The following is a 15,075-nucleotide window of genomic DNA, read 5'->3' on the forward strand; positions in this document are numbered from 1 at the left end:
GGAATCAGTTGAAGGAGCAAGAAGAGCCTCGAGTTTTTGCTCATTGTAGTCTGTACTGTAGATTACCTTAGCAATGAAATAATCCCAAATACTGAGATCTGGAGGAACAAAATCCTCTTTAAAAATGGAGGTCGCTTCCGGTTCCACTACAATCTTGGGACTGGGAGGTCCTTCACGGTCGATTCCAGACTCTTCCCTGGATCCACTGCGGGATGACAGAACCCTGAATCGTCGTGGTTTCCGGTCCAACCCACTTGGGGAGGCTGATTAAAAAAAATGAAGAGATAAGTTAAAACATGTTTCAACCAATCCAACAAACAAACAAAAAAAATAAAACAATACTAAGCCAAGCATAATTTGTTTTGATGAAGCTACGTTTCATTTAGCCTCCATGGCAAAAGAAGTGCAAACAATCACTTGGAGGTGGAGTTCTTGCAGGACTGCTGGCTTTATCCGTAACAGGGACACGAGCGCCTCCTCCAAACACAGTCATCCAAAGCTTGCAGTTGAGTGGGTGAGCCACGATGCGAAACAGCTCGTTGCTGGAGTGTGTGGCCATGCCGTGAACAAACAGACTCAGGAAGACTGCTGTCAGGATCTCACAGAGCAGCACAGAGAGGCCCGGCTGGGTTTCCTCACCTGCAGAGCTCAACAGGCGAATAAGAGAGGCGATACCTGGAGAAACAAAAAATTAGAATAATTGCAAAGAAGAAAATTTAAGCATTCTTGTGTGTGAAAACTTTAAGCAAGAGCACAAAACCTTTTAGATTTTAAATTACTTTTGATAGGACATGTTGATAAAAGCAGGATTCATTTTGAAAAAAACAGTACCTATTTCATTTTATATTATTCTAACTCTCCCCTCTCAATCGATGAAAACATTTTAAGGCACTAGAGTAGTCAAACCCTTTTTGTTTCTACTTGTATTTAGATGGTCTTAACTGATGACCACTATGTATTTGAGGCTGGATGCCACCATCCTAATCTTCTGCTCCCTCCTAAAGGAAATGCATCAGTAATATAGAATAGGAACAAGAAAGGCCTTAAATCCAATAAATTACACCAAGGACAAATATGTTCATGTTAAACATGTGATTTAAAAAAGGGACGCAACAGTTTTTATGTTAGTAATATTAAGTATTTTAATCTGAAATGCTTTAGATCTCAAGAGGGGATCAACGTGTGAGAACAAAATAGGCTTTTAAAATGACTATAAATGTTTGTTCCCAACACATAAAATAAGGATAGTGTATGTCATTAAAACATTAACAGTAAGCTATTACGGGCTTCTCTTAAGCTGAAACATTTCTTAATACCGCAGAGGATTTTCTGCTGTATGTTACTAAATTACCACCACCAAACATCTATAAATAAAACAAACAAACGACAGCAAACACATCCCAAGCCAGAGAGAATGAATAAAAAATGTATGTACAAATGATTCCACCTCAAAGACAACATTTAAATCTAAATAAAATCCAAATGGAGATCAGAAGTTTTGATATCGGTGCAGTCAACTGCCACGCAATGAATTATTAAAGTTATGGACAGCAGCAAAGAAAGATCTTTAATAATTAATGCAACAATAAAACATCTACAGCCTGCAGTGTCTGATGAGAATGAACATTTCTGTTAGCATGTTGCTTGGTTTCCTCCAAATTCTCCTCTGTACTCGCAGAGTAAGCAAAAACTTACATTTTAAACATGTAATCTCCTCAGTAAGAGAGAAATGTTTATTGCTATATTCTCTACAATCACAGTGAATACACAGCCAAGAACTAAAGTTTAAATAGCAAGTCAAAAAATGTAAAAACATTAATTGGTGAACTCTGGATTCAATCGGCCTTTCCATTGGTTTTCAAAGCAGATATGCAACTTTAAAATACATTTTTAAGATAATAACAGCCTTTGGATTCCCTGTTATGCATTTTTCTGTATACGGTGATATGTTTGCTACAAGTTAAATTAAAGCTAACACAAACTAAACATTTAGAAGCAACTTAAGGTTTCTGTCAAAGTATTAGTTTTAAGGATTTTGGGATGTAATTTCTGTTTTAGTTATATTATTATGCACCATTTTCTTTTATTCAGCTTTAGACCTTGTCACTAAACTAAATAAAAGACAAGCCAGAAAAACTTGAATGCCTAAACTTTATAGTAAAATTGTATCCCATTTATTTTCTTACAAAGTACACCAATAAAGCTAAGATCTTTTTGTACAGTCGTGAGAAGTGTATGCAATGTAATGTCACAAAAGGAGAGAATTTTTTTTTTCTTAATCTCTGCAACAGGAAAAAAAAACTTAAAAATATTCCTTTAAACCGAGCCAAAAGTTGAATCTGTGGGACTTACCAGGCCACTGAGCAGGAGAAGTATTTGGCTGAACAGCCTCACCCAAGCTGACGGTTTTCACCGCCTGCTTCTGAGACAGTAAAACACTCTGATACACAGTCCCGGTGAAATGGTTCATATGGCTGTCAGTGGAGGAGAGAAAAAAAAGAAATGGACCAATTCAAGATAAAACTACCAAAGTAACATTTGTGTTTTATGCATAATGATTAACCTGAAGGTAAACTTTGAAAAAAAAAATGCACAAGAATACACATATTACAATTTTGTAATGTACATGTTTCAATATTGTTTTGAACTATTGGTTGTTCAAGAAAAGTTCATTTCACCATCCAGATGTAAAATGCTAATATAGTAATAGGTTAGATTTGTGTTATAAAGATTTTTTTTATAAACACAATAAGCAATGCTTGGACCACCAGGGAGTTTATTAAGGTTCTAACAGGCAGAAAGTCCTATTTTATGCTTCTGTGAAAAAAACAAAACGCACACCCACTTTAAAATCTATGAAAACCTAAGTTGGAGCAAACATCCAAATTGTTGTGCTCAAAACTGAACAAGTCAAAGACTGTGAACTCTACGGCTGATAGCTACACATTGTTGAGCAAAATAAGCCTAATTTTGGGAGATTTTGTCCAAATATGTTTTGATGGAACCACATTGAGGATGCTGAATGTGTTGCTTGTATGTAAAAAGTTCCACAGAAAATAGTTCTTTTTCTAATCATGGATTTTATTTTTTGTCATTTGTTTATCTCCTCAAATTAAATGACTAAATCTTTAAATTCTCTCTAATTGTTCTATCTTCAATACACACATTTCCACTGATTGAGATATTTGGAAGTAGTATAAAGTACAAGGCTAAATATACAGCAATAATGCAGCTCATAAAACATCTACATTACTGGAGTGGAGCTAAATCATCACGAGTAAAACATATTTATTACGTGGAAAAGGGCACTCTGGGGACAGCTGTAGGGAAAAAACAAGAGTATTGCCTCATGCACACAAGATTTACACTGCTGTCTGAAATTAATCAAAAATTTGATTTTAGTTTTTTAAATTAGTTTGTCAAAAAAGTTCCTTCATTACAGTTGAAAAATGGAAACAGACGGGGCTTACGAAGAATATTTTTAAATTTCTGTGTAGTTTGTCTGGGAACTACTGCTTAGAGACCTAACAAACTGGCAATCTTTCTCCTGAATTCTTCCTCCTCACTGGATAAAGGACGATATGAATCTTCATTCTATGAACTCTAATTTAAGCTGCAGAGCTGAGGCAACATTATTTTTGTTCGTGATCACTGAGTTATGCATTGAAGCAAGAAAAAAAAAATCAAGCTGCTTTGCAATTTTGAAGACGGAAAACAAATATACTTTTATCAGAAGTTACCATTTTTACTATTTTACTGAACAGTAAACAGTAAAAATGACGACACATAGAGTTCAGATTTAACATAACTTCACTAATTTGAGACCTACTTTACGCTAAATAACTAAGGTGAGATACCTTTAATAGTAAGAAGGAAAAGAGCTCTTCTCCATAAGACATGACACACCTAATTAATTTCTATTGTTGTAGTACTGCGACTTTAAGCTCCAGTCTGGTACAGCATTTATGCAACTGTAAACATCATGGAGGATTCTGACAAAACCATGACAGCAGCGCACAAAGCAGCACAGCTTTAAGCCAAACGAGCTATTTTAAAAATGGCTTCCCACGCATAGGAATTCATCTGAAGTTTAAATCCGACTCCATTGTCAACCTGATTGGAAGCTTTGGTACATCAGCCTCTTAAATAAACAATGCTGCCCCCCATGCGTAAGAACCAAGAAACATAATTAAGCATTTACAATAAGAATGACAACAAGCATCCTTAAAGTTTTCATAATTTATACTCCACATTATCAAAATAGACAAGTGCCCGTCATACTCCTGCATCTCTTTATCCATTTCTTTTGTTCACTTTACAGCAGCTTTTTGCAAAAGCCCAGTGAAAAAAAGACTTATCAGTTATATATGCAGTCTTTTACTTCAACTGAAAGTGTGTATTATCCTCCCATTATGCAACACGTCCTCGTTACCAGCAGCCGTGTCGCTGTCTTATTAATTATTATTCGGCACCAGCAGCCCTTGAAATCATTCAGTTCTTCTTGAACTGACACAAATGTTCTGGCTCGAATACTAAAAGTCAGGTTACTTATGACGAGGCACTAATTTGGATTTATAGTGAAGGTTAATCACACTGGAAGTGAGAAACTTGTTGAAAGAATCACCTGGAGACCAATAAGGGATTATAGCAATGGGAGCAGGCAGGACACTAGGCTGGAGCCAACACTTCCTCAACCTTGATTGCATGAAGTAGGAGTTTGCACAGTTTTATGCAGAACTCTGGAGAAAAGGTGCAGAGTATTGTATTGTATTGTATTGTATTGTGTAGATTTAAAATGGTTACGTTTAAAAATCCTGACAGGAGGATCCGTCAGCACAGATAATTTCAGTGAACTAATATTGACAGCGATGATCGGCATGGTAACAGAAAACACATGAAGGCAGCAACCTCTCCCATGCTGTATATGTGAGACAGCAGTGGTGAAATCAAAGACAGAGAAGAAGACTGCTTCCCGCTGAGTGAAGCAGGATGAACACTCAGGCGATGTTGTTCTTTTCAAAGCATGTGATGCAACTGTGCTGTCATGTTATTGGTGAAACTCAGGGCAGATCATATCAACTTTCACAGTTTTATTTTTCTACAAAACTTGTAATCAATTTATATATACACTTTAAAACAGGTGAAGTCAATTATGGCTTATGTAAACCACTGCAAAATAAAAAAATAATACATATATTTAATTTGATCATAGAAGTTGCCTTTTTATATTTGTCTGAAATACATTAAATAGGCTTATTACATACAGTTATAGACTATATAAAAGAGAAAATATTCTGCCACACTCACCTGTATTTGTGTCCATCACAAAGACATTGATAAATACATGCAGACAAGGAAGCAGCCAAGGTATGCATCACATAGATCTGAAAAGGGGGGAAGATGCACAAGGGTAAACATTTTTTCTGTTCAGGCAAATATTATGTTTTGAATTAAAAATATATTTATTGACAAACATAAAGCGTAATAGTAACAATAAAAAGATTACTTCAACTAAATGTTAGCTTTAGGGCTGCATTGTTGTGCCAGCACCAATTTCCTTAATTTTGGAAGACCTGTGATTTGCCGATAGTCGCATGTGAAGCCAATCTTATGCCCTGATCTAATCCACTTTGGGAAAGGATTTTTAAAAAATCTGCTACCGTCCTTTTCTGCTCTGCAGTAAGAGAGGTTTGACCGACAGACCGGCCCAACATATCTGCAGTTAACAATAGTCACGCAACTGTTTCCAACTCAGCAACTTTCTTGCTATATTTAGATATTCCAGACAAAAAAATTGGTATTGGCCAAAATCAAAATCAGCAGGTCAGGCTTTTTACAGATCGGTAATCAGAAAACTGCGCACCCCTATTAGTTTTGTCCTTTACTTTACAAATGGACCAACTGTTTTCAGCCATTTAGAGACACCAATGCAAATTTGATTTCTTCAGTTTTCACATTCGAAGACTTTCAGTGGCACAGTATTGAATGAGGAAGACTAAACTCCCATACCTCGTTGTTAACGACATCTGGATGTGGCGGAGAGTCGAGTGCATTGATGGTATGCAGGATGTCGTGGGTCAGATTGGTCAGATAGACGATGGGGTTGGCCACCACTGTCTTTACACTGACCGTACAGGCCGTGAGCAGCGGGATAGAGGTAGGCTGGGAATTCACTGCCACCACAGACGACAGGGAGTCATCCTGCAGACAGAAGGGATGCATCCAAATGTGCCTTTATGAACACTGTGCACATTTATCATAAAGCAGGCAATAAACAGGAAACCACTGTGTCCGAAGGGACACAATTGTCTACTGTGTCCTCTGCACAACACGCAGCTCTTATCCATACCGCTTGAACTTTTCAACCACAAATTTATTTAAAGTATTCTAATGAAACTTTCAGATCAACATGAAGTAGAAAATAATTGTGATCTGGAAGGTATAAGACAAATGGTTTCAGGGAGCACAAGGTCTTAAAGTAATTTAAAGTCTATCAAATTTCTCAAATTTTTAGAAGGCTACACATAAGAAACTTTCACAAAGAGAACAAAAAACTGTGAGCAACATCTTTAAACCTTCAAAACAGCAGCCTTTCCTCAGCAATGAAGTAAATCAAGTCACGATGAGCCAACTGCTGGAAATGTCACACATAATTTCCACAAGTATCTGTCCATGTGTATGTGATTGACAGTTAAAGAAGAAAGAAGAAAGGTGGCAGTAGAAAGGTGTGTGATTCTGGTGTGTATTACATTTCTAAACATGACATTCTGCGTATAAAAATACCAGGAAGACTCATTTTCTCCACCCTCGATGAATCACACTCAGTTCTCACTAACCTACTTAACAAGAACTCTTCACACCGTTTGAAGTAAACACAAAGGAGGAACATGAACATTTCCTCAACAACGAGAAAATTTGACAACTAAGGGACCCAAGCTGGGGGAGCAGAAATGTATTTTATTTCAAAATCAAAGCAGAAGAGCAAGAAGGACTCCCTGTGCCCACTGACTGTGCTACAAACGTAGCTCCCATGTTGCCTCATTGGGTTGTTTACTACCTACCCCGCGTTTTATTCATCAGTCTTAAAGCAGGAGGTGTTTGGACACTTAAAGCACATCCTGTCAGCTCACTGCTGGAGGTGTACAAACAATCACTTCAACAGGATGTAGTAACGAGATACAAATGTGTGTCTAAATCCTGAAAAATGGTTAGAACAATTGATTATTTTTATACATCTTCGTGAATGTGATTTAAAAATACAGCAGTGCTAATCTGGTAATTAGTTAGCAAAGATATGTAATCCGCTGTGGGGTGACAAAAAACTGCAAAATCAAAGTTAAATGCCTACAAGAGCTAATCAGGTCAGTTTAAACATTTGCTACTCCGTTTATTATTTAGAAAGATGCAGAAAGAAAATTTTCAAAACTTAAGTTACTATAAGTTTTGATTATGACATATTTACCAGACAAGTCGTCAGTGTTTAACCTAGTTTGACTTGCTGTCTATGTGATTAGACTTGTGACAGACACTCAACATCTAGTAACAGTAACACACTTTCTTGGCTGAGGGGTGTTATTGCAATAAGCTTTCACATTTCTCTTATGAGAAAAGCCGACTCTGGATTCCTGCCCACCTCCATTTCCCCTCTTTTCCTTTACCCTCTGCAAAGAGTCAGAAGGAAAAATAAAAGAGGAAAAAAAAATATCTGTAGATGGAGAAAGAAAAAAATAGGAGGGGAGAAATAAATCAATGTGTGCTAAAAACTGAAAATATTAAATACAGGATATGAAAAAATTAGAAAAAAAGAATCAGTTTGGAAATAAATGGAAAATTAAATAGTCGATATGTTATATTTAAACATCGGCACCCGTTTAAATGTGGATATGTTTTTGTCATCTAGAAAAAATGACAAATATTAATTTGGCACACTATATAATTAAATAAGATGGGAACAATCTTATTAATTTTTTGGATTCAATATTTGGCATTAAAATTACGATTTGTTTACGTCTAGATTTATTATAAATTCTGTAAATTATGAAAAATACTTAGGTGCAAGTAGCATTGTTGAAATCAAAACCGGGAACCAAATGCCTGGTATGTACCAAGAAAACCAAACTGAAAAAATAAAAAAATAATAATCTAGAAAGCAGGTGGATTTTCTCATCCTCACATTCACCTACAATATGTTACGTTGGAATAGCTGCAGCTACTATTCAAAGCACTCCCAAAACCCTGCCCAGTGGTAGCCTGTTAGTTTGCATCTGTGCATCTTTTATTTACCTGATGAGACTCCTGAAGCAGTAATATGAGTTCCATGCGTACAGAAGCCAGTCCTCCACCATGGGAGCCGTGCAAGCTGCAGTAGCTCAGAAACATCCTCAGTAACGGCTGATTGCTCTGGAGCCAGAGCCTCCTGCTCTTCTGGCTGTCACTGCGGGGGCTGCCAGGCTGAAAAACAACTTTGCTTTAGTAGTTTTTTAGAAGAAATTATTTAGCACTCTGTATATGCAACATGTCACTATGTCTATATTTGCAATTTCTCAAACTGAATTAGAGAAAAACATGTTTATAAACAAAGTAAGGCAATATGTTCCTTGGGATATAACCAAATATTGATTTTTTATGTTATTGTGTGACTTGCACAAGCTTGCAGCGGTCAAAATAATCAATAGTAGAAAAAAAAATACAGAAAATCATGTCAGTAAATAGACAGAGTAGTTGTCTTCATTATCACCGCAAGGAACCAGCAATCAACACCCACCTGTTCCTCCTCCACCAAGCCAGAAACAGGGCCATCACCTGAGACGGACCGTTCCGGTAAGGAAGGTTTATAGCTGCAAACATGCTGGTGAGCCACAACCTGGGGGGTAAAGGAAAAATAAGAAATTTATTCTCAAATTCAACTCATCAGGAGTGAGTTTATCATTTATGCATGACAGACAGAGCAAAGCATTTTACCAAAACATCAAACTGTTGTTCACATGAGAGAAAAGCAGTGGTGTTTCAACCAAAGTGATGTTTATACAAACTGACAAAGAGAAAATGGTGAAGCAATGACAGGAACAAAAGAAGAAATGAGTGGGAGTTATGCAACTTCCAACTTAAATTTACAAAAGGTTAATTCCACAATGGAGAGGAACACTGCAACTTTTTGGAGGAATGTGGAAGTGTGCATTTGTACCTCTCTCTCCAGCCACTGACAGAGCTGGTACCGCAGCTTCCCTCCATCCAGTTCATATCCCGTCGATAGAGTCCGAAGCTCGTTGCTCATGATCTTCAAGCAAGCCGTGAACTTAAGATGGGCCAAAAAGATGTCTTCAGATGGAGCAATGAAGTCATCGACGTCTTCACTATCCTCGCTTTTTATCGTTTCTGCTATAGTCAACATGGAGTCCTGTCGGTCCTGAAACACGCTGTTGTCTGTTTTTTTGTTGTTTTCTTCATCTTTGTCCTCTTCATCTTTGTCGCTGTCCCACTTCAGCTCCAGGGGCTCATCTGGTATCGTCATCGATGGCTGGCTCCAATCAAAACTCAACACCGAATCGGACCTGCTGTTGCTGTTTCCATCCGACTGGTAGCCGTTCAGGCCTGGCGGAGACCAGTCGGGTTCTGATGCCGGCCCATTCCTACTCCCGACGCTCAGTTCATGTGGAATGTCTTTTACTCCATGATGGGAAACTTTGGAGTGCTTGTGAACTTTGGGCATTTTGGAAAGGACTTCAAGTGCTAACATGGGGCATCCGGTGTGGAGGTGTGCATATGCAGTTGTGAAGAAGAGTCTTCTCTCATCCAGGCTGATGGAGTCGGCCCGACGGACTTCTGTGGTCAGAGCAACTTTAGCTTTGTCTGAAGAGCTGAAATGGCGGCGAAGGAGCAGCGGGTGTGTGCGGAGGTAGATGTAAAAGTTGAAAACCTCAGGGTTACTTGCAGACATGGTTGAGGAACCTGGAACAGATGCAAAGGGACAGATAAACTGTCAAATTTAAATCCGACAGACCCCAAAAATACAAGCTGTTTACACAGTCATGTTTAAGCATTTAAACTCTATAATTTTTATTTGTGTTTCATCATGTTATGTTGTCAAACTTTAGTGTATTCTAATCAGATTTTATACATTTTCTTTGCATTTCTCAAACTATTTATCTTTGAAAATTATCCAGCTTCATCAGACTGGACTGAGAGCATCTGTGAACATCATGCCACAGATTCTCATTTCGGTTATGGCTTAGACTTTGACTGGGCCATTCCAGCAAATTAATATGCTTTCATCTAGACCATGGATGTCCAGCTAAAGTCTTGCAGGTTTCAAGTGTGTCAAAGTAACAGAAAGTAACAGCTCTGCAGAGGCCTAATAATGAACAATCTTTGAAACATTTACCATGTCTTCTGCATGTTTTGAGACAAACTATTCCTCTTGTTGCTTTTCTTTCAAAAAAGGCTTTTCTTAGTTCCACTCTGACATAAAGGCCAGATTTATGGAATGGACTTAATCATTGTCCTGTTGACAGATTGTTTGAGTTTTGGATTTTTGCAACTTCTTGAAAGATTACCATTAGCCTCCTCTCTGATTAATGTTAGTCCTGTGTCGCCAATGCTTGGGGTATTTTATAACCTATAACAATTTTGATTAGGGGCATCAGTAAAATATGCAAATGCATGTCATATATTTTTTGCCTCTACTTCAAAATTATGTTTTGCAAAGAGTTGGTGTTCTGAATAAATTCCAAATAAAAATACACTGACAAAACCGAAGGTTCAAGGGATATGAGGCCTTAGCAAGTCACTCTAACCAGATCAGAGCTCAACCACCTCGACTGTCTCCATTGGGATTCTAAATATATGAAGCATCAGCAGAAGTTGCTCACTGATAAACTATACATTGCGGTTATTGAAATGTGAAAAGAAGAGTAAGAATTTAAGGAAAAAAAACTGCCTGAGAGCAGGAAGGTGAGGAATCAAATTTTCTTATCCACGTAAATGTTAAAAAATTCAGAGAGAGAGAGAGAGAGAGAGCATCTAAGTTTAAAGAGTCAGAGTATATTTAGAATTTGCAGGAGCCAGTATTAGGTTTTTTCTAACCATACCAGCTGTGGTTTGAGGACATCATTTAAGAAAAACACATTAGTATGGAGGTTTAATCTGGGACAGGTTTGGCTTTTAAGTCAAATAGAAAAGGTTCACTCTGAGTGCAGGTCTTCATCTATTGTTAAAGGAGGAGTCAGATTTGTCACGGCAGAGCTCATTTTCGTAACCATGCTCATTTTTTCTGACATACACCTGTTACATGCTCAGATTAAAAATACTTTTACAGTTCCTGGATTACTGCTAGGACAATTAGCTTATTTCAGAAAACATTTTAATGTTAAAAGCCAAACATTACAAAATAAAGAAAACTGACTGGATCTACATTCATTTGATACATTCATGAATCAAATGAATGTAGGGCTGTCCCAGGATTGGTTTGAATATTGAGATGCAGAAGTCCCAGCCCAATACCTCATTAAAATTAATTAAAACTCAGTAGCTTTAAAGTGGTGTGAAATAAACATTTCATCAGCATCAGTATTGCACAGCAACTCATTCACCAGAGACTTTCTGTTTCAACATGAAGATCTACAGGAAGACAATGCTTATACAATATGCTCGATTTGACAATGCAGAGATAAACTTTATCTCTGTATATTTTATCTATGCATACGTCTGCAAATATTCTCCTGTGAACAATATTTTCATCCACAGCAGTGGGCTGAAGTGTTAGGCTAAAGTTTTTATGACTAAGTCTGGCTTCAGTATACAAAACTTTCAGAAAAAACATCAAGTTTTTGACAGCGATGTTCACTTTGAACAAAATTATTAATTTGTGTTTCAGTTTACGGGGGATAGGTGAGGTTTGGAAATGGTCAGCATTACCTCAACACTTAGGAAAAGCACCAAGCATTCCCTCTATAGAGTAAAAGGTAAAGGTAAATGCGATAAAGTTAATTCTGAAGAAATACATTTTATTTATATATGTAAAAAATAGTGATGAAAATTGCCCTGTCACAGGTGCGGGATGAATAAAATTATAGAAAATAAACTTACTACAGGCATCATGATCTACAACAGGCATTATGTTATATAAAGCCTCAACTGAGACCCAGTACTTGTGTTTGAATGTGGACATTTTAGCCTTATCTTAAAGCTAATGACATAAATGTTTGTGTGGAAAGAAATCAAGTGTTCCCTCTATGGAACAGAAGGTAAACTTAAAGGTGATCACGTTAATTCAATAGAAACAAATTTCATCATTAATAAAGTCTGGTTTTGGTAGAAAAAACCCCAAAAAACTTTGAACTTAGAAAAAAAAAATCTCAGAGCAACACTATACATACCACCATCGCTCTGAGAGGGTCCAGTGCTTTTGCAGTTTGCAGGGTGCTCAATCAGTGTGTCTAATGCCCTGCTGTAATCTTCCAGGACCCAGAAAGCTATGCTTCGCAGGAAAGGATCTGGATGGACTGGAATCTAAAAGACACAGAAAATGACTATGGCTACAGAAGTTCACATATCCAAATGTCATAAAATATTGCATGTTCAAAGAAAAACAAATACTACTACTTGTGTGTTTTTTACATCAACTTACACAAACTGCTTACCTGTTTGTCTTGTCCCAAAACATGTCTCTGGAGGATCTTTTTATAAGTAGAAGATGTCTCAAACTCAGACTCATACAATCTAGAGATCACCAAGGCTAGCTGCAAGTCCTGCATTTTCTCTAAACATACCTAAAGGAGCAAATAAATCATTCAGTTATTATATATAATATTTGTTTCCCCATTTATGTAAAAAAAAAAAAGTAAAATTTCCTAAGAGGAAAACATTTTGGTTGCTCAGAACTGATTTATGGTGAGATGCATTTCAATGAGACAACCTCCCAGCCAGGGAAAATGAGCAAAGTCAATGATAGCCCTTCGCCTGGGTGAAGCTCATTACCATAAAATGCTTAGAGAGGTAGTGGTTACTCATGCAGATGTAACAAAGTGACTCATTGCTTAAGGGACCATCTGAGCAGGAATAACCTTGATAAGTAAAAGCCTAAATAATCATGATGGCCCCTGTCAACTCCCGGATAGCGATAGCTGCAGACTGACAGACAGCAGCCGTTTTAGTCACCATGCAAACACAGCAACAAAAAACAGTCAACTTTTAAGAACTAGTATGCAGCAAATGTGATTTCAAATCCACTTTCCTCTATAATGAAGACATTTCAAACATAAATATAGAAAAGATAAGGTGAGTTCAGTGCTTTTATGCAGAGCATTGATCTAGCCACTTTAGCTCTTCTGACTGCTTTTCAAAGTTTAAACAAGAAAGAAGTCAGACTGGTTAACAAATTTTAAAACTACACATCCAACCACAGGAGGAAAGGCTGGAAAGGTGTTGATAAACTGACAGACAAACTAATAGATAGATTGACAAAATAAAAAAGGATTGGGATGGCTGGATGGGAAACACTGAATAACTGATGCAGAAACATAGGATGGGTGGATTATGATACCAAAAAACTGATTAAGCATTTACTTATTAAAACCAGCCATCTAATTGGGTTGTGAACAGGCAGTGTAGCTGAAACAACAAAACCTTCTTATAAACACATTGTCATGTTTTTTTTCCCACTTGCCTCCACGGCATCCTTAAGGGAACCAGCCAGCAGAAAGAAGGCGGCAGAATGCTGGAACCGCTGCTTTCCCAACAAAGAGAAGGCGTTCTTCAATGCAGCTTTCCTCCACCTGTCCTCGCTGAAGTTGTTGTGGAAAAACTCTGTCATTTTTGTATTCTTCTGAGACCTGGAGAGAAAAACATTTAAAGAACATCAACATCACCAATCCCTAGCAGCTTGACACAACTAAGCTTGTAAAGGAACAATGTGCCACATTTTATCAGACGCGCCTACCTGTACAGTCCCCAAACCACTGCCTTCTTTTTCATTGCGAGGTAAAATATAGCAGCATCCAGAGGATCGTTGTTTCTCTGAAACGAAGCCTTAGCAACCTGGCAAAACAAGGAGGAGCTTATGAGTCAAAGAAATACGCCAGTTTTAGTCCAACTATTTAAATGTTTAACTCAAACAGCCAAGCAGATAATCCTACACATCTTGATATGATTATGGTGACTCACTTAAAGGTAGAGTCACCATAATCATACTGGGTGGGAGGAGGAGGACTTAACATTAAATGTGACATGACTATTGATGCCAGATTAGCTGGTCTGGGTATTTCAAAAACTGCTGATCTGAGATTTTTAACACAGGACGGTCCAAAAATTAGGAAGTATTTAGTAACAGCTGTGTCAATAAAATACATCTAATCAATATCAGAGGAAACCTGACAGACTGGTTTGAGATGACTGACAGGCAATAACAACTCAAGAACACATTTGCTACATCCATCTGTATTTGGACGCACAGAATTTCAAATCTTGTAGCAAACAGCATAAAACAGCAAAAGATCAAACTGTCAGCTAAGAACAGAAAACTGCAGAGGAACTCAGACTCATCAAAATTGGACAATAACAGATTGGAAAAATGTCGCCTGGTCTGAAGAATCTTTATTTCAGCTGCAACATGTAAATGTAAGAATAAAACTTTGGTATAAAAGCAAATTATTCAATGTATCAACTGTTCTGGCTGGAGGTGTTGAGGTAGGGGGGATATTTTACATTTCAATTTACCGTTTTCAATTGACCTTTGTAGTCACTTTGTCTCAATCGAGTCAATCACTTTTGAGTTATGATGGAACAGGAGATTTACAGCAGCAACCAGGAGATTTTATAAAACCAACAAAAACATGTGGACTCTATGCTGTTGCAATTAAATTGAAGATTTAATGGTCATTTCAGGAAAAAAAGCTGAGCTACACTGATCTCTTTCAGACACCTGACAACATTTCATTTATAAATTGCACAATCACCACAACTATGAGTATACAAAGTTCACAAAGCAGTCAACTTTATTTCATGAGAGGATGTCTAAGATACAATTGCTTAATGTTTTGCAAGCAGTTTTGGTTTAAAATCAAACAACTTTCATCAAAT

The 15,075-nt window shown here is 37.3% G+C and overlaps 1 protein-coding gene across 3 annotated transcripts in view; it reads right to left on the reverse strand.

The window, feature by feature from the left end:
* LOC129365754 (dmX-like protein 1) overlaps positions 1 to 15,075 on the reverse strand; it is a 124,363-nt gene that overhangs the window by 20,373 nt on the left and 88,915 nt on the right. For all 3 annotated transcript variants that reach the window (XM_055039206.1, XM_055039204.1, XM_055039205.1), the window contains exons 25-36: positions 13,937 to 14,034; positions 13,664 to 13,829; positions 12,639 to 12,767; positions 12,375 to 12,507; positions 9,185 to 9,948; positions 8,765 to 8,863; positions 8,284 to 8,451; positions 6,010 to 6,201; positions 5,308 to 5,384; positions 2,353 to 2,474; positions 418 to 675; positions 67 to 263 (exon numbers count right to left, since the gene is read on the reverse strand). In XM_055039206.1, the coding sequence (XP_054895181.1) occupies positions 67 to 263; positions 418 to 675; positions 2,353 to 2,474; positions 5,308 to 5,384; positions 6,010 to 6,201; positions 8,284 to 8,451; positions 8,765 to 8,863; positions 9,185 to 9,948; positions 12,375 to 12,507; positions 12,639 to 12,767; positions 13,664 to 13,829; positions 13,937 to 14,034 (2,403 nt within the window). The remainder of the gene's footprint in view (positions 1 to 66; positions 264 to 417; positions 676 to 2,352; positions 2,475 to 5,307; positions 5,385 to 6,009; positions 6,202 to 8,283; positions 8,452 to 8,764; positions 8,864 to 9,184; positions 9,949 to 12,374; positions 12,508 to 12,638; positions 12,768 to 13,663; positions 13,830 to 13,936; positions 14,035 to 15,075) is intronic.

Source organism: Poeciliopsis prolifica, unplaced genomic scaffold (genome assembly GCF_027474105.1).
Source record: "Poeciliopsis prolifica strain line A6 unplaced genomic scaffold, Auburn_PproV2 SCAFFOLD014, whole genome shotgun sequence".
Lineage (NCBI taxonomy): Eukaryota > Metazoa > Chordata > Actinopteri > Cyprinodontiformes > Poeciliidae > Poeciliopsis > Poeciliopsis prolifica.